The 25,356-nt window shown below is 42.7% G+C and overlaps 1 protein-coding gene across 3 annotated transcripts in view; it reads right to left on the reverse strand.

Moving 5' to 3' along the window:
• The window catches only part of FGFR3 (fibroblast growth factor receptor 3), a 76,792-nt gene that overhangs the window by 30,168 nt on the left and 21,268 nt on the right, over positions 1-25,356 (reverse strand). For all 3 annotated transcript variants that reach the window (XM_048849108.2, XM_048849107.2, XM_075128108.1), the window contains exons 3-4: positions 16,434-16,697; positions 8,764-8,817 (exon numbers count right to left, since the gene is read on the reverse strand). In XM_048849108.2, coding sequence (XP_048705065.1) covers positions 8,764-8,817; positions 16,434-16,697 — 318 coding nt within the window. The remainder of the gene's footprint in view (positions 1-8,763; positions 8,818-16,433; positions 16,698-25,356) is intronic.

A 25,356-nucleotide genomic window follows, 5' to 3' on the forward strand; every position in this document is an offset into this window, starting at 1 on the left:
TCAACCAGTGGAGTTATTCCAGACTAGGATCAGAATCTGGCCCTCAGACTCTACAAATGCATCCATATAACTTCAACAGAATGGCAGCCAAGAACTGTGGGTGGCAGGAAGGTGTTGGAACTGTGAAAGCAGTGAGCCAAGGTAAAGTAATGTTAGCAGAAAGCACTGGAAGAGTCTGCCTCTAAGTGAAGGGGATTGTATCCCACCCCCCAACAAAAACAAAAGACAAAAACCAAACTCCAAACTGGTTTATCATGTTCACTTTCTTAAACTACAAGTGGTTTTAGTTTTAAGGATTCATATTACCGTTGAACAGGGATAAGTGCTAAATACTGCTGTTCACACAAGATACTTCTATAATCTGCCTAAGTAGACAGCAATGTTTCTTGGCATTGCTACAACCATTACATATATACATATTAAGACACTGGCAGAAAACTTATTACATTGTGTGTGTGTGTGTGTGTGTGTGTAGGGAGGGACGACCCACACACAAAAAGTCTCCCAAAGTGTGATTTCTGCTTAAGGAAACATTACACAGTATACATCTGATGAAGTGAGCTGTAGCTCACGAAAGCTCATGCTCAAATAAATTGGTTAGTCTCTAAGGTGCTACAAGTACTCCTTTTCTTTTTGCGAATACAGACTAACACGGCTGTTACTCTGAAACCTGTCATTACACAGCTGTATTTCTGGGTGTTTTTCATGTCACCCAGCGGGTTACGTTCTGCCCTTTAATGCATACGGCTCCCAGTGAAATAAGGGGGAGACACAGGCATGCAGAATCTGTCCCTAATGGCTTGCAGTGGTTGGGAAAAGAAGGCAAGGCTGGCAGCTAAGATGATACACTATCTAAGTCAAAAAGAAGTGTCCAGCAGCAGAATGCCAGCCCTGGAGATGCAGGGCATGTAAACCAGTTGTTGCAAAGAGCAAAACACCTCTCTGACACAGACAGGTACACCTGTGAGAATGGTGTTTGAGCACAGCAAGGCCTTTAAACTCCTCATGTGACCCTACAGGCAAGAGAACCTCCTTGCCTCCTTCCCTTGCTAACCTTCTCAAAAGCACCACAGTGGCTTAGGAGCCTACATTTCATATGCCAAATCACCTAGGTTCCATTGAAAATCAAGTGTTTTCACTATTCCAACATCTTTCTGCCACCCACAATGAATTTCAATGACACTGAAAGTCAACGGGATTTTTGAAAGTGTTACCCAGTCTCCTTCCCTCTCCTTTTTTGAGTCTTGTCTCCATTAAGACTTTTTTTGCCTCACATTTTCCTTATTGCCAACACAAGTGCCGACACCTGGGTGGGAGCATTAGCACAGACAAAGCACTGTCTGCAATTTAGACACAGACAAGCCTAGAAATGCTTTGAGCAGGGTTTGACAACATGGGAGTAACATGCCAATGGCTGCCTAGAGAACTGTCTACATTAGGGCTCCAACCACTGAGTTAAATTCTAGGCTCTGTCACAACTTCATTGTATATCTTGGGTAAACTACTTCATCGTTCTGTGCCTCAGTTTCCCATCTGTAAAATGTGGAGGGGAATATCACTGACATTTCAGAGGCACCCAGCCACTACAGGGCTGAGGACCATACATAGACCAATAGGAAACCTTAGCTGGCAAAAAAGACTAGCATGGACGTAGCTTCACTGTACCTCAGACATCCTCTTGTGGGAGACATTATCACAGTTCCAAACTGCCTCCCAGGCAATGTTTCATCTCCACTGACGGGTTACAGACAGCAGCACAATAAAGGAATGGCATCAATTCTCACCCAGCAGGAGGCTGCCAGGGTTACTCTCATTTATTTTTCTCAGCTATGATGTGTAATCAAGGCTTGCTGCGACAGGCCAGCCATGGGTCAATCGTAAATCGCAGCTACCGTCCAAAGGATTAGAAACTAGCTACTCTGTGTGCACGCGCGCGTCAGCTCTGAGAAATGCTGCCACTTAGGTTTCCATTTCCATTGAAGCCCCCAATAATTCTGGGCCTTTGCCCAGTTTTGTATCTTCTCATGGAACTAGATGTGCCCAGACTGTAATCTCTAGAACTTCATGCTTAGCTTAGTCCTCGAAAACTTGACTTAATGGGAGAGATCCTCAGCTGCTGTAAACTGTTACAGCTCCACTGAAGTCACTGACTATCTCTGTCTATACCTTCGTATCATATGCATGGATCCAAAGAGTAGTACATCCAAGAAGTGCCACTTGTGTTAGCCAGGTAAACTTCTGGTGCAACAATTACACTTTGCATTTCCTCGGAGGGGTCTCAACACATTTAACAAACATACCTGAATTAAACTGACTGGATGATTTTGAGACTAAAACTGTCCATGTCTAACATGGAAAGTCCTCCCCTCTTGCTGGTTCTTAATTCAGTATTTAATTTTAATTCCAGGAAAAAACTTTTAAATGCTGTAAAATCCCTTTGGGCCAACACCTAGCACTGAGAGTTATTTTTTCTTCTGTTAAGCTGACAGTTTACTCCTCCCCAAAACAGATTTCATGTTTCTACTTGTATCTAAAAAAATAAAAACAGGGCTGATCTTACATCATAGAGCCCAAGTCTATAACAGCACACCAACACTGGGGCCATGAAGTCATTTTTTCCTGATCTGGGTGCTGCAGCTTATCTAGTCTGAGTTACAAGAACTTGCTTGCAAATTCCTTGGGCGTTTGCATCACCTAACCTGCAAAGCTATGCCCCAAAGGATAAAGTAGGGGATGGGATTAATTAGTGAGCACTTTTCCTCCACGGCCATGTGCTGGGGGCATCACCCGACCTGCACCCCTATGCGCCACCCCAGAGGAAAGCTGCCGAAGACACTGTGCTAGCACGATGACCCCCAGATTTCAAGGAAGCACAGCAGGAATGGATATCCCACCCCTTCCTGCCCCCTTGGAGAGGAGCTATTCTCATCGGGCTCTTGCACTGAGTCCAGGACACAGGGGTGCAACCATGTGGGGAATGCTCTTTGCACCCTCTTCACCTTCATATGCACCCATGCAGAGCTGGGCACAATCAAGCTTGTAAAGTGAACTTCATCGATCCAAATGTGACAAGAATTTCATCCTTAATATTGATAACACATAGGCTGGGATTTTCAAAGGTACCTAAGGGAGTCGAGTGCCTGAATCCCACTGAGTCAAGAGTGCCTAACTCCCTTAGCCCCCAGCTGTGAAGTACTATAAATATGATTACAATCTGAAGTCCTTCCATTAAAATCACAGGGGTGGTTACTCTGAATTTACATCATTGTAACCAGGAGCAGATTTTGACAAAGTGACTGTCTCTGCTGAGATTAGATTTTCAATTGCTTAGTGCATAGCTCACTGAAGTGACATGCACCTCACTGACTAAGAGTCCTCACTATCTAATCTCCATTCCCTCCTACTTTCGCCAACTGGGCATAGCTTTCGAAGGCCAGAAGGGGCCATTGTGATCACCTACTCTGACTTCCTGTATAACACAGGCCACAGAACTTCCCCAAAATAATTCCTAGAGCAGATCTTTTAGACAGACATTGTAACTTGGTTTAAAAATGGTCAGGGATGGAGAATCCACCATGACCCTTGGTAAACTGTCCCAATGGATAGTTACTCTCACTGTTAAAAATGTGTGCCTTAAGCTAGCTGATGCCAGGGCCCAAGGAACTGGCAAGCAAGTTCTTGTAGCGTAGGCTTCATAAACTGGACCAGCCAGCATGCATTTTTAGCATCTGCAAACATTAGACACAAGTTCCATGTCCTGCCTTGCTGGAAAGCCATCAGGTTGTGAGAAAGGCGGTGGAAACTGTAGACTCAGGAGCGCACATCTCTCTAGTTGCGGAGAACAGTTGTATAGTTTGCACTGCTCTCAACTCTAATTCGTTTTAACGCTTCATCAACCAGACTGCAGACCACATGGACCCAAATACTTCAACAGCCTTTCAACAACTGTAATCCTGAAGACTAAGTATGGAGGGCCTGACTCTCTCCTCATACATGCTTGAACAGCTCTCGTTGATTCCCGTGGGAGCTGCTTGTGCATCTCAGAAGTCAGAATCTGACCCTAGCAGCAAAATCACCCCCATTTCACCTAGTTTTTAAACATTACTATGCTGAGTAGACAGCTTAAGGCCCTGACTCCACGGGGATCAGAACTGTGCCAGCTACAACTGGATTAAAGCATGTGTAGCAATAAGCAACAACAACAAAAGGAAATGTAGGAATTGTACAGTTAATATGTTCTTTGGAAATCACGGATGCAGTAAACTTGGGTGCACAGCAAATGAATATGAGAGAGGTTTCAAATGCCATATAATAACTGAGGTGTAATAAGACAGCCACAGTTCACAGGTGCTGGGAGCTTTGTTGCTTTGTGAGTCATGAAGCAACAGACATGTGTGGATGCTTCATGACGACTGCTCCTTGCCAATGTTATACTTCATATGTTCTAGACCCTCCCCATTTCTATCTTCCCAAATCTGTGGGGAGCAGAACAGGCCAAGGTTGAGATCTAAACTTCCCAAGCAAAAGGAACTTCACTCAGATAAAAATTCACTTAAAGACGCGTTTGAATTTAATGAGAGAAGTTCAGGTTGCATCAATCACTGGCAACAAATACTGCCACTGAAACCCAAGGACATTTTATTGCTGGACATTGTGGGGATCAGGATTGGGCCCTTAAAGCCTGCAAGGCAGAGGAAGCAGTGCAGTGGGCACCAGCAGGATCAGGCCCACAGCGATTAAACTAATTGCTCTATTCCATGACCTACCTCCTTCGCTGGAGTCCTATTCCACATGACTGCACATTCATAAAAGGACCTCTAAAATCTTGGGATCTCCTGTGCTGAAGAAGTCCCACCCCTGTGCAATTTGGACACAACTAGCGTCAGGCTTGGCCTGAGAATAAATATCCATGGCCAGTCTCCCATTTAAGGTGTGTTCATTCTTGCTATCCAGGGAAGCTGACAGAATACCAGCGCTTTTAGTTTAACTTGCACGTAGATCGTTTTTTATTTGTATGGGAGAAAATGCTGCTAAGTCTTCTCTGAAATGCAAATCACAAACCCCTGTGAGTGCCTTGAGCACAAAACACTGAGGGCGAAAAAGTGAAATTTTAAATAAATACCCTCTAAATTAACTATGGGCAGTAAATCTACATGCACTGTTGTGAAAAATGGAACAGCAAATATTATCTAGATCCTTTCCCACAAATCACATACTAAGCCTAATGATCTACTTTATTTGTTGAAGATTCTGGCCACCCATTCTATTTGAATGACTAATTAAAAAAAGAGGAGCGATACTTGGAATAATTAATGTAGCTGAGCGCTCATTTAACAATTAGGTACTGCCATGAAATTCTGCACTAGACAGAATCAAGTCTAATTGTGTAATTTCCCCATCTGATGCCTCTGAGTACACAGTCAGATTTAATTGGAGATTACACTGGTTCTTTGAAGGTGCTCCGGCTAGGCAGCAGGGACTCCGAATAAATAGATAAAATTGGAGGGGTAGGGGAGGTGGGTCTGAAAGAAGTTTTATTTTAGTTTTAGAATCAGCTGTGGATAATTTAGGTGCTGCAAGCACAGATCACAATTTGTAACTTGGCTGCAGCAAATCGGGTGTGATTTGAAGTTACAGAAGCTATTCCCAGATGTTTTTTGTTTTTTAAGGAGGGGTCACCTCCAATTTTACTATTAGGTTTCCATTTCCATTGAAGCCCTCAATAATTCTGGGCCTTTGCCCAGTTTTGTATCTTCTCATGGAACTAGATGTGCCCAGACTGTAATCTCTAGAACTTCATGCTTGGCTTAGTCCTCGAAAACTTGACTTAATGGGAGAGATCCTCAGCTGCTGTAAACTGTTACAGCTCCACTGAAGTCACTGACTATCTCTGTCTATACCTTTGTATCATATGCATGGATCCAAAGAGTAGTACATCCAAGAAGTGCCACTTGTATTAGCCAGGTAAACTTCTGAGGATTAAAAGAAGATGGAAGTAGCAGAGAACTCTATGCAGATGCATTGCCTCAACGTTCTACAGGGTTTCTGCATCATGTATCTGTCCCGCTTAGGAGAGTCTTTGCTTTGTTTCCCAGCTCCGATGCTACCAGCCCCAATCATTCAAAAAATCACAAGTCAGGCGCCAAAAGATCCTGAGATTGGCTTAAAACCCACAACGTTAGAAAAAGAATACACTTGGGGTCGGATGGGTCTTATACTTCCCTTCTGATCTTGGAAACCTTTGGGGGTTGCATTTTCAAGCTTTTCTCTGCAGCCACAAGAGCTAGAAACAATTTAAAAACCAAAACCAAAATGAAATAAGCTGAGAGTCTCACATTATCACATGACTCCAGGAACTGGAGCTCTAAGAAAAACTCCATGTATTGTGAGACTCCTGATAAAATCGTGGACTGAGAACGAAGGGTCACAATATTCTCTCTCCTGTGGGGAAAACCTGAGAGAGAGTGGGGAAGAAGCTCTGCCAGGTTCCCGTGGAGAACTCTTCTTGGGGCAGGTTTCTGTGGAAAGGCAAGGGGCTTGGGTCCTACATGGTATTGCTCCCTCGTGATCTGTGCAGATCTCTGTAAGAGGCACAGGGTCATTTGTGAGGAAGCACTGGGCCTCTGTACTGACCCCTGCTCGCGCTCTGGCTGCATGAGCCAATGAGGGTGGGGGGAGAAGGAACAACAGGCATCCCCCCAGATTGGCCCCTTTTCACACGTGCACATACAGAAGGTTTCCGCTAATAGTCAGCATGGTTTTCACTGGCATGTACCGACTGCTTTTTGCCAGTGGGAAGTGTGGGATCAGGGCTACACATAAGGCCGTGGGGTAAAGAACTCTGAATACATTGCCCTGCGAGTTAGGGGGAGACCTAGATGATCAAACACATCTTTTCCATCTTTGGCACTTACGATTACCATACCATAGATGGTCATGTGTCAAAGCGTCCCATACAGCAGCAAAGGGATTGACGACATGGTTCCCATTTATGCAATAAACTCAGGAACACTGGACAAAGATTAACTGGCGGGTCCGCCTACATCTGGTGGAAAAAGCACTTTCACACTGCCACAAGCCACATGATTTCACAGCTTTCTGTTTTCGCACACTAGCCTAATTGACCATTGTATAGCCAAAGAGAATCCAGCTCTTCATAGCGAGGCCTTGGTGTAAATCTAGTGGTTACCTTCTGCTCTAAAAAAAGAAGCCCTGAAAGTCAAGGAAACCCAGAATATAAGCTATAAATACATGTGGCAAAACACGTGTGGTTTTTCTTTTTAATTTAAGAAAAATGTGTCCTTTTGTAACACCACACAGCCTGTGTTTTGTGACACCCAGTGCTAAGAGATGAAGCAGTTTACCATAACCCATATTTTTAAAAAAATATCTATAAATAAACCAGCAAAGAACGATAAATTGTGTTAAATCAAGAGTTTCTCTAAGTCAGGGCCAAATCCTGAGTAGTGCTGACTACTTGCTTCACTTCCACTGGCTTCAAAGCATTAAAGGTGCTGAGTGTTTGTCAGGAGGTGCTGGTCAGTAGCAGGCCCTTAACGAGCAGGTATCAGAAAACCACTAACTGTTGCCGATGGCTCAGCTGGCACTGTAACTCCCAATTACTGTTCACCTCTTGCAAGACACCCTGGTACAAATTTATTACAGTGGCAGACCTGTTTTACAGAGTCCTAGAGATCTAATGCTGTGGGTAGGAGAAATGTTCCAGTCATGCTGAATTTCTGCCAAGGTACAGAGCTGATTTGGAGTTCAAATACTAGACATAGATTTATTAACACACACACACAGAGGCAATGTGCCTTGCAGAAATATAAAGTGAATAATAAAAGACAACACTAACGCCTCTGAAGCATGTAATGATCCAGATTAATGAGATTACACTCAAAGTACCACGCACAAGGGTTGACAGAGCCTCACTGAAAAAGGAAAACAATGTGAGGCTCAGATTTGGGACTGATTTCACTATGAGTATCAGAGGGTGTAGATCAAATGGAGTTGTACTTGCTTAGGGCATCAATGAATCTTGCCTAAGGCTGCTCCTTCCCTCAAAAAGCTAGCTAGTAAAGAAAGCATTAAACTGGCTAAAGAAAATACAGGCTCAGATACTCCACTGGTGTAGAATCAGTATAGCGACACTGAAATAAAAAACACAAGTAGAATGAGTTTGCCTGAATTTAAATATAAGGACAGTTTAATACCATAGTTCAAGAAGCTGAAGCAATAGGTCAAATCTACCTAGATTTTTAGAAGGTCATCACCACCCTGGTATTTGAGCATAAATATAAAGACCTTATAATAAATATCTGCCCTACCATCATTTATGAACTTCTAGAGCACACATCATTATGGTGGCTAGGTACCAAATCTAGGGGAATTCTTATTTCCAATGCTACAGGCTATCACCTTCAACTTTGAAGGAGGTAAGATACCTCCTTAGTGCACTTCAAACGGTAGGTAACACATTCCTGTTTTATGGACAGGGAAACTGAGGCAGAGAGATGTTCTGTCCCTTGTCCCAGGTCACCAAGTCAGTCCACAGCACAGATAGGACAAGAGCTCAGGTCTCCTGAGTGCATGATTGTGCCCTATCCACCAGGCTGCACAGTTCCCCATATACATTCTGAATAATAATAATATGCTGTATGCCCTATATTGTAATCAATGAAAACACCATCTTCTTGAGTGGAAATAGTATGAACGACATCTTTAAAGAAACAGACTATGCATTCAGGAACAAGCCATTACCTGTGTCTTCAGACTCATCATCATCATCTTCATCGTCACCTGATGATGGAGAATCTTGAAAGGGAAGAAAAAAAAGTCACTTCTTGTGCTGCTACTATTGGTGTTTCAGTATTTCATTTTCTTGATACCACTACGAGAAACGGTAGATTAAACTCCGTCATTAAAACGACCATGGAGCAGACTCTCAAGAGGCAGCTTCCGTATGGGAAACGTTGCACCTTCCCCCACCCTCCATAACTGCATTCTTGGGCACAACTGAGAGGATTTTTCACATTTGTCCAAAAGAGGATCGGTCACTTCTGGGGAATGGAGATTGATGGACAAATACCACATGCCAAAACGGAGGGCAGCTGCAGCCCTACTGAAAACTAGGCCCTGTATGTCTCAGAAACTCTAACTTCAAGGCCTTTCTGCGATTTTTTACTGTCTTCTGCAGAATCTAAGATTTCATCCAAGAGAATAATAAAGGAAGCTCTCCTCCTTTCCACTGCTATCAACTTGCCCATGCAGAACAGCTAATCAAACAGCAGAAGCAGCAGAAGTGTGAATTGTTTCCCTCAACCTTGTGTTAAAGATGATCAGCAAAAAAAACCAAAATAACCAACAAACAACCTCCTACCCCCAAGACTTGTGATTTTTTTCTTCTTCTTTATGGTGGCTAAAGATTGCCGGAAAGTATTTTCCCCAAGAAGGATCCTGTCTGGTTATTTCAAATCTTAGATATTCAGGTCCAGATGCTCAAAAGTATTTAGGGGCCTAACTCATGGGTGCCAGGTGCCTCAATATTTTTGAGGAGCTGGACCTCAGCTCCTGTCTAGGCTGAAAGACTCTGAATCCCTGATCTTGCAAAGACTTACCAGTGTGCATAACATTACACACTCTGAGTAGTCCCATTGACTCCACATTGCTATGGGATCACATATGGTGCATTACATTAAGCATGTGTGTTAAGTCTTTGAAGGCCTATGATGACTAGTGAACTACTGCAATGGTGAAATCACAAGAGCGATTCAATTAGAATTTTATTTCCTTTTCATTTCATCCTCCTCACCCTTATTTTTCTGACACAGACTCTTCTCACCTGTTCCCCAGACCAGGTCTTTCCACTAACACTCTTGGGAACTAAGTACTACAAAGGGGAAGATACTTGGGATAGGAGGACAGGGAAACCCACCATTTGCCACTCGGTCACAACTGCAGCATGGTGCCTTCATTACAATCAGGAGACATGGGGCAGGTCTACACTACAAATTTATATATCAGCGCCGCTACAGCACGTTTGGTGAAGGCGCTTCAAGTTGACGGGAGCTCTCCTGTGGGCTTAATAAATCCACCTCCGTGACAGCTGGCAGGAGAAAGTCTCCTGCCGACACAGCACTGTCTACATGGGGGGTTAAGGGCAGCAAAACCGCGTCGCTCGGATGTGGATTTTTCATGCTGAAGTAAGTACGCAGTGCAGACCCAGCCTAGGAAAGCAGGTACTTTATGTAAGTGCAGCTCTGCCTGCCAGTGGAGTTGTTAGTGTTTTCAGCTCTGGAGACTCAGCGCACAGATTTGCAATGGCCATGTCATGATGCTCCTCTAGGCATGAGCAGCTGAACTGCAGTACCGGGTGGGGGCCGTGGGTACAGGTGCTCTGCATCTCTTGCCTGTTTTGTGCTGCTCTGTAGAAACACAGTGAGGGAGGATTCGAGGGGAAGCTGGGGTCACGGCCAGGGCGTCCAGTCTATATGGATGTTCTGGACAAAACCCGCCCAGAGGAATCACGTGATAATCTTCTGCAGCTACTACAGCTCGGCAGATTTCTGATGGAAAAACTCCTTGGTTCCAAACAGTCCATGTCACGCAAAGCAGCTGCTCCCTTGCTCTGCCTCCAGGAGCCACAAAGCCCTGACCATGCAGAAGGGCTTTGAAGTGTCTGGGTGTCAGGTGGAATCAGAGACAATGTGTAACTCTTGGGGTGGGGGGCTAGAGACAGCATGGGACTGGGTGGGCTCTGCCCTGCTACATCAGCATTTCAGGGAGCAGGGCCAAATGGAAGGCAGAAATCGGAGGGAGGGGGAGAGCATGTGAGGTCACGCGCCGCCTCTGGGTGGCATCATGTAATAGAGCCACTGCTCCCACTGCACCTTGCGAGTGTGAGGCCCAACGATGCACTTTATCTCCTCATACAGTTGACTAACACTGAGACTGTCAGACCAGATCCAACCAATTGTCCACTACTCCAATACCCCACATCCAGTAATGGTCAGCATCAAGTATTTCAGATGTAAAAAAACCCCATAACAATGGACTAAGGCTACCTAAAGGGGAAGCTTCTTTGACAAAAACAGAATTTCCTTTTGCCAGCTTTAAATCTGAGCTCTTTTCATTTCATTAGGTCTCAAAGGGAAAATGGGAGAATCTAGTTTGTTGTCTCTAGACTATTCATTAAATTAATACCCCACTGTTATGTCACCTCTTGTTAGCTCCTCTCTAAGTTACACAACCCCAATCTTTCAAAATCTCTCCTCATATCCAAGTCGCTCCATGCTTCTAGGCACTTTCACTACTACCCTTCTCTGGATCTCTTCTTTTTTGGTTATATCCTTTCTGCAATGGGATATATTCTTTTTGAGACCAAAAATGCATATGCCAGGTGAGAGCATATTACCAATATGTAATAGCTTTATATTATTTTCTATATTCACCCCTACCATTTCACATCACCTAACACCATGTTTGCATTTATTGAGCTGCCTACAAAATGTTGTTAGTTCTTTTTTTCTGAGTGGCTACTGTTAGTTTAGAAACCACCAACCAATAAAATAATACCCTGAAGCCTGTTTGTAAGATTGAGCATTATTCATTGCTTCTTACTTTAAATAATCTCCAGTAAATATAAAAAAGGCATAATATTATGCAGCTGTTTTTACATTTTGATATAGCAGTAAAAGAAATTGGCAGTAGATTTTTAGGCAGTAGGAAATTCTATGAACGTTCAACATGTGGCCAGAAACGTAATGCATCCAATTTAGCCAAAGTTGGGCAGAATAGCCTTTGTTCCAAGATGAGTTCTTGCAATTTTTGTATCGTCTTCTACCCAGCTGACTGATAAATACAGTGAAAAAGCTAACAAACATATTACTGTTCTACAGAATCTGGAGAAACCTGCAGAAATATTCACTGTATAGAAACACAGGAGTTACCATATTGCATTAGATTATCGGGACATCATACCTAGCATCCTGTGTTTGGCCCAGATTCATTTAAGCATGTGCACAACTTTCGGCATGTGTCTAAGCCCCACTAAAATCCCATGGGACTTGGTGAAAGTTTTCCATGTGCTTAAGTGCTTTGCTGAACTGGGTCCTTTGACAATATCTGCTACAGATCCTGATAAAGACAAGAACATGACCAAACGTGCACTGCTGTACAAGGGAGAGGAAGGGGTAAAATCCTTCCTCACCCTGCATCTTGAAAGCATGAGGTTTGGTAATCCTTATTTTGGCATGCATGATTATAATGATATTTATATGCTTTAAAATATACTAGTCTTAACTGTGTGGGAGGGGGTGGGGGGGTGGGAAAGCACATTCTTCACTAAATACTATACTTTGACAAGAAATCAAACAGATTTCATGGATGGTGTTTTCCTTTCCTATCAGGGTAAGTGTTATCACTGACAGAAAGAAACGGTCTGTCTCATCTTACTCACAATGCTGAGTCTGTTCAGAAAGACTAGAATCAAGGTTTTAAAAATGGGTGTCTAAAGTTAGGAGACTAAGTTCATATTCAGGTGCCTAAAGAAGCGGATTGACTTCAGAAGTGCTGAGAGTTCCAGATTGGAACTGAATTCAATGGGACCTGCTGGGCACACACTACTTTTGAAAAATCAAGTCACTTGTGTCAGTGCCTAAATAGGATCACAGGACCTTGGCATTAAGCACCCATTTTTGAAAATCTTGGCCTGGAGTTTTCAAAAGCTGCATTTGGGCACTGTGAGAAAAGAGCAAGTACTAGTAACCTGAGATCCTGTCCTGCCATGACTCCACTCACCCATCAGCTCCATGGGCAATTCTGTTCATGGGAGGCTTGCAGAACTCGAGCGTCAATAATTGGCATGCAGGATCAATTTTTTTTTTTTTTTAAAGACAGATGTAAGCATTAATGTTTGCAGGTGGGAAATGGTGGTAAGTCACTTCTTAACTAGTGAAGTCCTGAATCCCACCCGCACCCAGGGTCCTGTGTTTTAAAGACAAAGCTTAAAAGGTTCTAAGTCTATTCATACACAAATCTATTCTTTGATTAACCTTTACTGTACAAGGCAATAATTTTGAACCTGATCTCCAAACCACCTTAATGAAAAAGTGGATTTGTTTTACTCCTTGTGATAGAGGGTGTACACCTCACACAGGCCCCGAAAGGGTTAATATGGACCTGACAGGTCTACTATGGTACCTGGCTGCACCTTGAGGGAAAATCAGGCTTAACTGATCATGAAGCCCAGCTGAGCAGGAGCAAGCTGGTTAGTACAAAGCCAGGAAGCTAAGAGCAGAAGAGAGCGCACAGTCACTCTCTTTAGGAACAGCGGAAGAAACCTGGACGGATGGAGGGAAGAATAAACCCTGGGATCCTAACCCTGAAAGAAGGGTCAACCCAGGGAAGTTGTGGGGAAGAAAGGCTGAGAGAGGCTGGGTAGGAAGAGACCCAGGAAAACACCAGCAAGGGAACTATGTAAACCATGGCTGACAGTTATAGGGTCCCTGGGCTGGAACCTAGTGTAGAGGGGAGTGCCTGGCCACCATTGGCAAAGCAGCATGAGCACAGTCAGGGGCCAGGACCTGACATCAGGTGTAGGAACTGTTTGTTGAACTTAGTTACCCCGGAAGGGATGGACATTAACATAGTAATCTGGTCCTCCTGAGTAAATCTAATGAGGGTCTGGAAGCATCACTAAGAAGGAAGCTCTCTCTCAGAGACACTAGGTACCTGTACCATTTATTAAACGGAAATTTTAAACACGCATGTCTATAAGTTTAAAGGACCTACTTTTGCTCAGTTACAGAGTAAACTCCAGTTTGTTACTACCAATACCAGGGTAACTGAGTAATTATGCCACATAATCTTAGCGAACAAATATTTAGATATCTAAGGAATTCTAACTAACCCTGGTGTTACTTTTAAAATGCAGGAATGTAAACCCCACTCTCAGATTACAGTCTCACTCTTGGAGTTGAACGCTAAGCAATCAGTAGTAATTATGAAGAAATATAAGCGAATATAACAGGAGCCACTAGTGCCACCCAATGCAAAGGCTTCAAAGTTTAAAACAAACATGGCTGACAGCTAAAACTGAAACTCCCAGCAGCACTTTGGTTGTAATGACACTGAGCTAACAGAATCAAAGATGCATAATGTTGGCAGAATGGTGGTTCAGGTTACTCACTTGCTCTCAAGCGGTTATTAGCTATTATTAGCCAAGAAGAAAAACACAGGGGCTTAAACTTTTAAAAGCACAAGATTATCAGTCTTTCCACTATTAAAAACAATTTCTCACTTTACCACTTTTTGGTCTGACAGCTGTTTCACTTGAGCGTATAGCCAGCTGCCCTTTCCTGCCTCCGTTGCCCCTTGAACTCAAAGGCATTTTAATGACACTTTAGAAATGTTTGTATCTTTTTTTTTTTTTTTTAACAACCTGAAGTTCCCTATTCCCAATAATCGCACCTAGTTAAAGAAAATCTTTCATGAGCCAAATACTTCTTTAACCATTTAATTGATATGACCCTGAAATGTTCACAGTGATCTCCAATAATGTTCAATTACAATCAGATGTTTGTCAAGATTAAGATTTTTCCTTAAACAATTTGGATTTCATTATTTGTACAATGTTCCAGCTATGGTGAGAGACCCCCTGTGATCAGAAGTGGGTGCCTCCATTTTTGAGTGTCCAATTTGAGACACCCAGGCCAATATCTTCAAAAGGTATTTTTGGCACCTAAATACCTTGGAGGATCTGGGCCCAGGGCCTAGTTTACTGAAATGCTTAGCACTCAACTCCAAAGGAAGTAAACGGAGATAGGTTCAAAGTGCCCATAGGTGACTCAAAATCCGTAGATACTTTGAAAACCAGGCCTTAATCCAGGGGTTCTCAAACTGGGGGTCATGACCCCTCATAGGGTTGTAAGGTTATTACATGGAGGGTCGCAAGATGTTACCTCCACCCCCAGACGTTGCTTTGCCTCCAGCATTTATAATGGTGTTAAATATAAAAAATGTGTTTTTAATTTATAAAATTAAAATTTTATAGTGAGTGGGTCACACTCAGAGGCTTGCTGTATGAATAGAGGTCACCAATACCAAAGTTTGAGAACCAATGCCTTAATCTATTTAATCAGGATTATTATCAACTAATGACTGATGTTTATCCAACCACCTGTCCAGCAGTTTTCAATAATGATGGGTGTTCTTAGCTAATTATCTACTAATTACTTGTCAGAAACAGAGACATTCTGGCACCTTAGAGTTCAGTAATCTATGTTTGGAGCAGTTTATGGTTGTCCAGCCCTAATTATCTTAATTATGCTAAAAAGGTTAGGCAAATGACAGGAGCTGTTTCATTGACACATATTTGTTTGAAAGTTTAGATATGTTCCGTTTAATGCCACTGAAAACCAGGAGCCCGTTTCCACTAGAATGAGAAGGGGAACATTGCACATATTTGGGGCACATACTCTGGATGTCAACACACAGACTCCACATGAAGCTGTCAAGTGGAAACCAACTGGTGTGAGGAAATGAGGGTGCCCAAGAGAAATGTTATGAAGAACCCTTAGCGGGAAGGGCAAAACAGTCCATCACAACACCACAAAGCAGATGGAAGTAGCAGCTAATGACAGAGGGATGAATAGGGCCAAGGGAGTAAGATGTACATTTTTAACAGTGAGAGTAATTAAGTGCTGGAACAATTTACAGGGGGTTGCAGTGGATTCTCCATCACTGGCAAGTTCTAAAATCAAGATTGGATGTTTTTCTAAAAGGTCTGCTCTTGGAATTATTTTGGGGAAGTTCTATGACCTGTACTATACAGGAGGTAAGATTAGATTATTTCAATGTCCCTTCTGACTTTAGAATCTGTGAAAGTCCGTGTTTCCACCCTCTGTGCCAACACTAGTGCAAAGATGTAGTATGCAATAATAAATTTAATGCCCTAAGATTCCCAAATAGATTGTGTACAAAAATGATATTTCTAAAATGGATCCGCAAAATTATGTCATGTGGTTAGGGAGGAAGTACTGTCTATCAGCTAGAACTGGGGATTAGTAGTCGGGACTCCTGAGTTCTATTTCTCAGTGAGCCTCAGTTTACCCATCCATAAAATACCTCAAAGGGATGTGTATCATTTATGGTACTTTACCAAGTACTGTGAATTAAACATCTATAAGCATTCAGGGGGATTTTGGTTTCAATCTGTATAACAGCATTTTCAAAGCTCCCATGATATGAATCTCTAGACTAACATGCATTACGGAAAAGTGGTTTCTACTTCTGTCTACTTTGACTTTGCTAGAAATTGAGAGTTCATGTAGAAGCCCGCAGAATACAGAGAATGAATGGCAGCTATGTTGGCCATCTGTAGAAACAAGAATAAAAAACAAAACAAAAAAAATTTGCATTACAGCACTCACCTGTTACTCTGACTGTAAAGTTACCCAGAACCTCACTGGAATGCCGTGGCTTGCAACTGTACAGCCCAGAGTCCTCATATGACACATTAATTATCTTCAACAGTTTTTGTCCAATATGCGTTCTGTTGGTAGGTGCAATCCCAATGCCATCTTTGAACCAGAAAACTGACATGGAAGAGCCCTGGGTGTTACAGGAAAGTTCAATGGTATCTCCACTTCCAAACACCAATTCCTCCAGAAAGGCAGTCTCGCTCCCCAGATATTCTGTGACGGAGAAGAAAAATAAATAACTAAATAACGCAGGGATCAAACAGTGATCAAAGAGCCTGGCTTGACTGATGACAACAGCCATGGCACTTGTATCCTTGCTAATCTCATGCACCTAGAAGCCAAGAGATGAAACCTGCGGAAATACCATCAATTGGTGACAATCAATGGTTTACCTTAGTCAGATAACAGCATTCAGCACCATACAGGTGCTGTTTAGATCGAGTACAGGCAGTCCTTGGACTTACGACACAATTGGTTCCTGAAAATCGAGCCATAAGTCGAAAATGTCATAACTCGAATTTCCCATAGGAACCATGTTGGATCGAGCATCGTAAAGTCAAAACCAACGTCGTAAAGTCAAAACACTATGACGATTTATAAACGTCCTAAGTGCCTTTTGTCGTAACTCGAACGTCATAAAGCCGAGGGCTGCTGGTACTTTAACAGCAGCTCACTTAGAGGTACTGATGGCACTAAATCCTGCTTGCTTTACTCACTGTGAGTAGGGTCAAGGAAGTGAATGAAATTCAAGCAAAGCTGCAGTACGAAAACAGTAGGTGCTGTCAGTAAAATAAATGATTTTGGAATTAGTGCCACCAGGTTTACAACTTGTTCCCTAGAGCCTCACATTACAACATGCCACGGGTCAACAGTACTGAAGCAGGACTAGGCAGGATTGGGCCTTTTGTTTTTGGGTTTTTTTTTTTTTTTTTGCAGTTGTGTCAGCATTACCCCTACAAAGCCCTCTCTCTTTTTGAGGTTTGCAATTGAGCTACAGACATTTTCTGTAAGCTGAAGCTCACTACATTAGGCATCAGGCCTGGGGCCGTTTCTCTTTCTTCAATTAAACAAAATGTTATTTTGGCCAATTTTATTTTTTTATTTTATTTTATTTTAAAGAAAAGACAAATAGTTCATGAGGGAGGATGATTTTGGCTCCCTTATTTGTGTATTTTATGGCAAATGGATAACCCAAGGTTAATATCTAGGGTGAAATCCTGGCCTTTGAGAAGTCAATGTCAAAGCTCCCACAGACTGCAAGGGGGCAAGACTTCATCCCTTAGGCTAATGTATTATCTTTCACTTCAAAACACTTTATAAACCACTATGCTTAACTGGGAAGGGGAAACATGGGGGTCATCTCTACAATAAGTTATCTAAGTTCTGCTCCTGCTGCTGCTGTTCTCCTCTGCCCAGAGCTTCCCATTCCTGCGGCTTGTCAGAATTAAACCCTGCCCTGCCCTCCTCCTGATCCCCCAGCAAGCAGGAAGGCAAAAAGAAAGAAAAAAAAATCACTAGAATCGCAGTCATGCACACACAGCGCCATTGTACAGCCTGGTTTCTGGCAGGGCCAGAGAGGCTGTCTCCACTCCTTCTTGAGGCAGGAAAAAGCTAGAAAAATGGCCAAAATGTGGGATAGCCTACAAAATGCAGTGGAGTCATAACCGCATATGATGCTGCATGCTGGGTGGGCTGGGGCAAACAAATAAGTCCCTGACTTGAAGGGCTCATGGTCCAGAGTCCAAATCCTAGTCCCCTGAGAGTCGCTGCACAGATTTCAATGGGGATACTCACGTGACTGAGGATTTGGCCCTTCCCGTGGTCATACTTTACAATGTAGAACACACACAGACTTGCATATGGTTAGTACCACTGGAATGTTTCATGGAACTCATGGACCTTAATGGAGACTTTGTTTCAGAAATATGAGGTGGTGTGATGGTGCCCACAGAATGGGTGAAGACGACTCCAGGAGAGAAGGCTGGGCAGAGCACAAGGGGCGGGAAGAGTTTTAAAAGTTAACTGACCCATTCAGTAGCTCTGAAACAGCCACTGCATTCAAAATGGAGCAGAATTTTATCTATCCAGCCAGCCAGGAGCTGCACAGACAAAACAACCCTAAGGCTGGACACAAAGCTCCAGGCATCTATATTCAATCATGATGTTCCAAAACACAAGAGCTCGTAGCAACATGCTGCAGCACATTGGGCACTTACTGTAGTAGAAATCTGTCGTGTTTAGTTTTATATGAGATGGTGACAAAAGAAAAGAAGTTTAAAGCCTTGATGTTTCTCATAGGTAAGCTGTTTGTTTAACTTCCATCAATTTTAACAACAGTTATACATACACATTGAGACTGCAATTCCAGGGTCTGATTTTGCACTGGCATTGATTTTACTCTGGTGTAACTATTTACTTCAACAGAGTTACTCCCAGTTTACACCAATTAATGAGAATAATCAGTAAACTGCCACTCAACCTCAAGGTGAAACCCTGGTCCTGCTGATGTCAATTGCAACACTTCCACTGACTTCAATGGAATCAGGATTTCACCCTCCATCATTCGAAGATGGGTCCAAACCTATGATTCAAATACACCTTAAATTTAGCTCAGCTTCAGATCCTTGTCCAGATCGGAGGAAGTTCAGGTCTGGATTTGTAACTGGACATCAGTGGATCAGATCCTCAGCTAGTGTGCTCAATGTAGCGAAACCAGTTGACACTAGCTGAAGTTCTGGGCCTCTATCTTTAGGTTGTCCTGTGGCAATTAAGCGTTAGGATTAAAGCTGGTCAAAAAATTTGCCTCCCCTGGATATTTTTCATTTTCAGTGGAAATTTGAATATCAAAATATTTCAGCCATAAACTTGAATACTTAAATTTGTAAGTGCTGCTCAGTTGTTTTATGGAAGTTGTAGGTCAGCTGCCTCACATTCCCATTCTTCTCTATAGGCTTCATGCTCAGACGACATACCCATGATGCACAATGGCCTCCGCTCTTGGAGCGGGAGATGGTGCATCATGTGAGCCCCTGGCCATGGGCCCTCATGGGAGAGGTCATCTGGCCGGGAGCCTGGCCCACAGAGGAAAATGTGAACATGAAGCAGCTGAACTCGAATCCCCAAAAGGCACTGCAGCAACGTTCACACGCTGAAATATTTCAGTTTTCAAGTGTTCATTTTTTTGATGAAAAAAAACTAAGTTTCTGGAGAAGGCACATACTTTGCATGAAAAATTCCATTTTGTCAAAAACCCAGTTTCCCACTGAACAACAGTTTTGAGGAAAACTCCTCATGGACATCAGACCTGCGAGACCCCTGGGCAGAACACAGCTGAGGAGAGGAAACACCACTATGGTGTTTTCCATTTTAACTATGAATTTCCTTGGTTTTGCTGGTTTGCACCACAACCCGAGTATTACTTCAATAGTGCTAACTTCTGGCCTGCAATGTAAGGACCCCATATATAGCTTCACACTTGCAAGCCTGAGTACTGTTCTTTGTCTATTGACCTTGATGGAAGTTCTTGCTAATTTAATCCATTAGAAAACAAACTCCATGCAGCTGCACAATTCATCCATATAAAATACTCGGTTTTACCCAAGTTGTTTGCCAAGTGATCAAGACTTGTATATTTTGGCGTTTATATCATAAATTCACCAAACAGGAACAAGCCCAGACTAAATGCAAACTGCACTGAATGGAACAGCCATTTAAAAATAAGCTTCCCTTTTAAAGTGATAATGAAACTGTTTCATGACAAAGCGACAAACTATTTTTACAAAAGCCATTTTGGGGTTACTGTAATAAAGGACACATTTACTCTAGGCTCTGGACTGGCAACAGCTGGGGTCTGAGGTCTCTGCTGTGGCCACAGCACCGTCATCTGTCATTTCTGACTGCTTTGTTTTGATGAGGGTTGTTAGGAAGGTACCTTGCCCTTCCCCCCTATAGTGCTGCCCGACTGGTTCTCAACTGAGTTACTTAGCTGTATCTATCTATCTATATATATACATTTTAATCCGCATAGAGAATGGAAAATAGACAGGTCTGTTTTTCTAGGCTTCTTTTCTAGTTTGTTCATAGTCTCTGTCAATCTCACTTGGGTGAAAATTCCTTCCCAACCCCAAATATGGTCATCAGTTACACCCTGAGCATGTGGGCAACACCACCAACCAGACACTTGGCAAAGAATTCTTTGTAGTAACTCAGGCCTCCCTATCTAGTGTCCATCATTAGAGATATTTACTACTGGCGGTCACAAATAGGCTACATGTCATTGTAGGCAGTTTCTCTGGTCTTCTCTCCTGTGATATGCCTAGCACAACTTTGGGAACTGTCAAAATAATCATTAGTTTCATATCTGGGCTCTCTAGTCTTGCAACATCTGTTACTATTGTTATTTATTTGTACTATGGTAGAGCCTAGAGGTTCCAATAGTGACTGCAGCCTGACATAGTAAGAGGGACAACCCCTGCCACAAAGAGCTTACAATTGAAACAAGAAAAGACAAGCGTGGGAGACTGGAAGCATTTCACAGACGAGACACTGAGGCACAGCTAGGTTTAGCGTGCGGGTGCTGGGAGGTGTTGGTGGACGATGATATACAGGAGGTCAGACTGAATAGATGATCTGGTGGTCTCGTCTGGCCTTAAACTACAACTCTCAGCGTGACTTGCCCAAGGTCAAAGGGGAAGTTTATGGGCAAAGCCAGAAAATGAATTCAGATCCCCTTAGTCCCAGTCCAGTGCTTTAACCACAAGACCACCCTCACTCCAAAGAGAATAGCATTTTCAATTACCTTTCTTTCAAAAACTTTCATGAACTATTTCTATTATAATTAGGTCATAAAACTCCTCCCCACCCCCAAAAGAAAAAAAACTTAATTTGGGACCTAAATGACCTAACAGTGTCTCTTCAAAATCCACAGACAGTTACAAACAAATACTTTCAGAGGTATAAATTATCACAAGGGTTATGGGAGCTTATTATGTCACTTACCAACTGTGCTAGAATTAATGAGTATGAAGCTTTAATAGGTTCTTATAAAGGAGGAGGTAATTTAGGTTTTGGACTCCCATGATATGACTAAAATTCAACCATTTATTAGTTTATCCAAAGCACTAATGAGCAGAGAATTACCAAGAGGGCCTTCTAACGAAGATCAGCTCTTGTAGTAATGCATGTCACTGCTAGAAAGACCTTGTAGCAAACTTGTTGGAGAAAAGATACCATTTTCAGACTGGTGATAATTAAAAAAAGATTTGCTACAAGAGCTAATAAAGAAATGTCTTCTACAATAAAAAGCAACTGGCTCAGCTCTTTCAAATGACTGTGTGCGCGTTCATTTATATGATACTTCATATCTCCCTGTTTGCTTGGCTCATCCATAGCAATAATTCCCTTTCGGTGTGGTTTTTAGTTCCAGTGTTTAAGTGTGCTAGTATTTCCATCAGATGTCTACTCCTCTTAGGCATCAAAACTCATTTTGGGATGAACCTGAAACCAATTTTTTTTTAAACTCCTGCAGCTGTTTTTAAACTGCAGCAGTACAGTTAGAGTTGTGTCTCTCTCACTCTCTACGTCTCCCTCTATCATGCAGCTAACCCTCTGAACCCCACAATGATGTTTTACAGGGTCATTTTACAGTTCCTCTGTAACAAGGGACTAAATGATTCTGCTATTTTACTTTTAAATGGAGGATATTTTATTCTTTGAAAACTGGGCAGGTAACATGCAAGATTTTAATAAGCACCGTGGTAATTACACTGTATCGATCCCTTGCTTCATTTTAATTCTACAGACAAACGCCATACTACATAATTCAGCAACTATATTTTATCATGTAAAATCTGTTGTGACAACAGATTAAGTAGGAACATGGGAGTAAAATACAGTGTCAGACCATCTGCCTACTGAGAGTGGCGTCCTGTTTCCAGAGGATTACACTCATATAGTACTTGGCCAACAGTGTGAAGCCAGAAGTAAGGAAATGCGTTTGTATATACTTAGATGGCCCATATCTTCACAGAATCTCATCACCCCAAAACTAGCAATGAATTTAACCTCACCACACCCCCGTGAGGTAAGGAAGCATTATCCCTATTTTACAGGCAGAGAAACTAAGGCACAGAGAGATTAAATAATTTCCCCAGGGTCGTACAGGAAGCCTAAGGCAGAGATGGGATTAGAAGACAGACCCCTTGCATCTCAGCCCAGTTCCTTACCCACCAGACCATCCTTCCTTTGTTGGGTAATCAGTTTATTCCATCAGACTTGAGATTTGACTTCCCTTCTCTTAGGTGACTTCCATACAAGGGTTAATAGGGGGTCATAATTATCTGCCCACAGCACTCACTGACTCAATATAGAACTTCTATGTGGCAAAATATCCAGGTACCATAGGACACACTTTTAGCCTTCACATCAAACATCTTTGCTTCCCTCATTAAACATCTACTTGTGAATCAGGCTGGAGGCAATTTCTGTTCTAGAAGACACAGGCATGGTGAGTTCTACCATTCCCTGTGTTTTTCTCGTTATACTGACTGAAAGCTATTCTTGTCTTAGGGGGAAAGCTACATAGATTGAAATTAATTTATTCCTGCTGAAACTCCACTGAAGTCAATGAGTCACATTATGAAATTATCGGCCCTCTTATCATTTGCACCTCCTTTCTAGTTAAGGTGGACGTATTTCATATTGCACATGAAGCCTCACACAAAAAGATAGTCACTCCACAATCTTATCAAAGTGTTTGATTAATTCGGTATTGTGAAGAACACACTTTGTTACCTGCAGGGGAGCTAACCTGCTCCACCCACCTTTCACCTAGAATACAACCCATGCAAGGTATGCTTGCCTGTGGAAGTTAATTTATGATCACTCCATGGGAAATTGAGCTTAAAATTTTACAGATGACTCTGTGGAGCAATGAGAACACAGCTCTGAGGCCCACTCAACCCTCTGAGTCACAGCAGACTTTGCCTGGGGGTGACAGAGCTGATATAGCCAGCTCCTCTGCCTTCCCCAGCATATAGGGCCTGTAAGGGTGGTTCCAGGAAGGGGACATGGCCAGAGCACCACCATGTTCTAGCCATCCCCAGCTGGCAGTTGGTCCCGTGAGGCCCATAACCCTACCAAAAAAATTTAGAGCAGCTCTGGCCAGCTCCAGGATCAGGAAGTCTCAAATAGCTCTTACTCTCTCCTCACGCACCTAAGGGCAGAAGCTAATAGACACAACTGAGCACTGAGTCCATTGGTCCAGATTCCAGTTCCAATCTCCCGGCAGAGGAAGTCAGGAGTAACTCCATGAAGTCAAGGAAGTTACAGTATCGTAAAAATCAGAGTCAGAGAGAACAGAACTCAGCAAACTCTTGTGCTACCTGATTGTGCTCCTGCTATTCTTCCTTCCTCCTCCTATTATAAACCCCCTCTCTACCTGCATACGTTAAGCTCTAGCCACACTCCCCAATACAAGGGCATCCAAGGTTCTCAATCATCACAGATGCATAGCGACATGAACACTGCATTGCCATGTTAGCGTGGAAATACTGAATGATTATGTTTCTAAGTGGGTGAGTAAAGTGTGTTAGGTATGTCACAGAACATGGAGAAGAAACAGATCCTGAACCAAGCAGCTCCCAATCTACATCCAGACATCACATTAAAATTGGTAACACAGAAACAGAGGGGAGGTGGAAGGGAGAGCAACGGGTTACAATTAAGATTGTGGGAATGCTTGTTTATAAAGCACATTTTGTCAGTAAAGATAAGGTCAAGGGAATGACCCTTGCAGTGAGTGGGGGAGTTGATCCAGGGCAGCAAACATCAAATGTTGATGAAATGTCACCAAACACTGTCAGGCTATCATGATGAAATTATTCTGCAGTGCTCTCCAACTTTACATAACACAAAATTCCATTCCCCCCGCCCCCGCCCCTTTTTGGCTGCTGTGATCCCAACAACTCCAGTCCTTTTGCAATGCTCCCCGCACTTGAGGGCAATGTGGCTCAGCTAGACATTGCCCTGAGATATTTATACTGATTTGCAGAGATCACATTACATAGATTTGGTATTATAATGCCAATGAAGCAGTAGTGTCTTGTTGAAGATGCCATTACAGACTTAATATAATGGTTACATAAATGTGCCAACATGTGTTAGGAATCAAATGAGCAGCGTTGTCAGGCAAAACCAATTTTGTTGCTTTCTGTGTAAGATCTTTGACAAAAGGGGGGAAAAAGTCAATGAACAGTTCTCACCCTTCATGGATCATTTTTCCACAGTATCAGGCTGTAACCAGTGATGGCGCAAAAAACCAGTGTCTTTCCTTTCAGATAACAATGCCATCTGGGATGTTTCACTAGGTAGGTGTCTGCATTAACTTCTTTGGAAGAAACAAAGATCAGTAATTGTTCAGGAGTTCAGAGACTACTAGGGCAAAAAAAATATCTGCTTCTTTAATAACAAAAGGGTGCCATCTCTCAGTACTATTCTGCAATCTATTTTAAACCTTTAAAAACAAGACTCAGATCAGATGAAAGATGACAAATTCTTCAAAGGACAAAAGGCCAAAATTCACAAAATTGGTTGCCTAAGTTATGCACCTAAATCCACGTATGTGGTCTGATTTTCACAGGCAACAAGAATAGGGATTGGGGTTGCCCAACATTCCTGAAAATCACAGACATCTACAATAGAACACTGAAGCGGCCTGATTCACAGAAGCAATGAGCACCCAGCTGCCTGACTGAAGTCAACGGGAACTCCTGGGTGCTCCACATTGTTGAAAAATCAGGTCATCTGTATAGGTGCCTAAACAGCAATCTAGAGGCCTGACTTTAAGGTCACATGTTTAAAAACTTTATTTCCT

The sequence above is a fragment of the Caretta caretta genome, chromosome 4, assembly GCF_965140235.1.
Source record: "Caretta caretta isolate rCarCar2 chromosome 4, rCarCar1.hap1, whole genome shotgun sequence".
NCBI classification, from domain to species: domain Eukaryota; kingdom Metazoa; phylum Chordata; order Testudines; family Cheloniidae; genus Caretta; species Caretta caretta.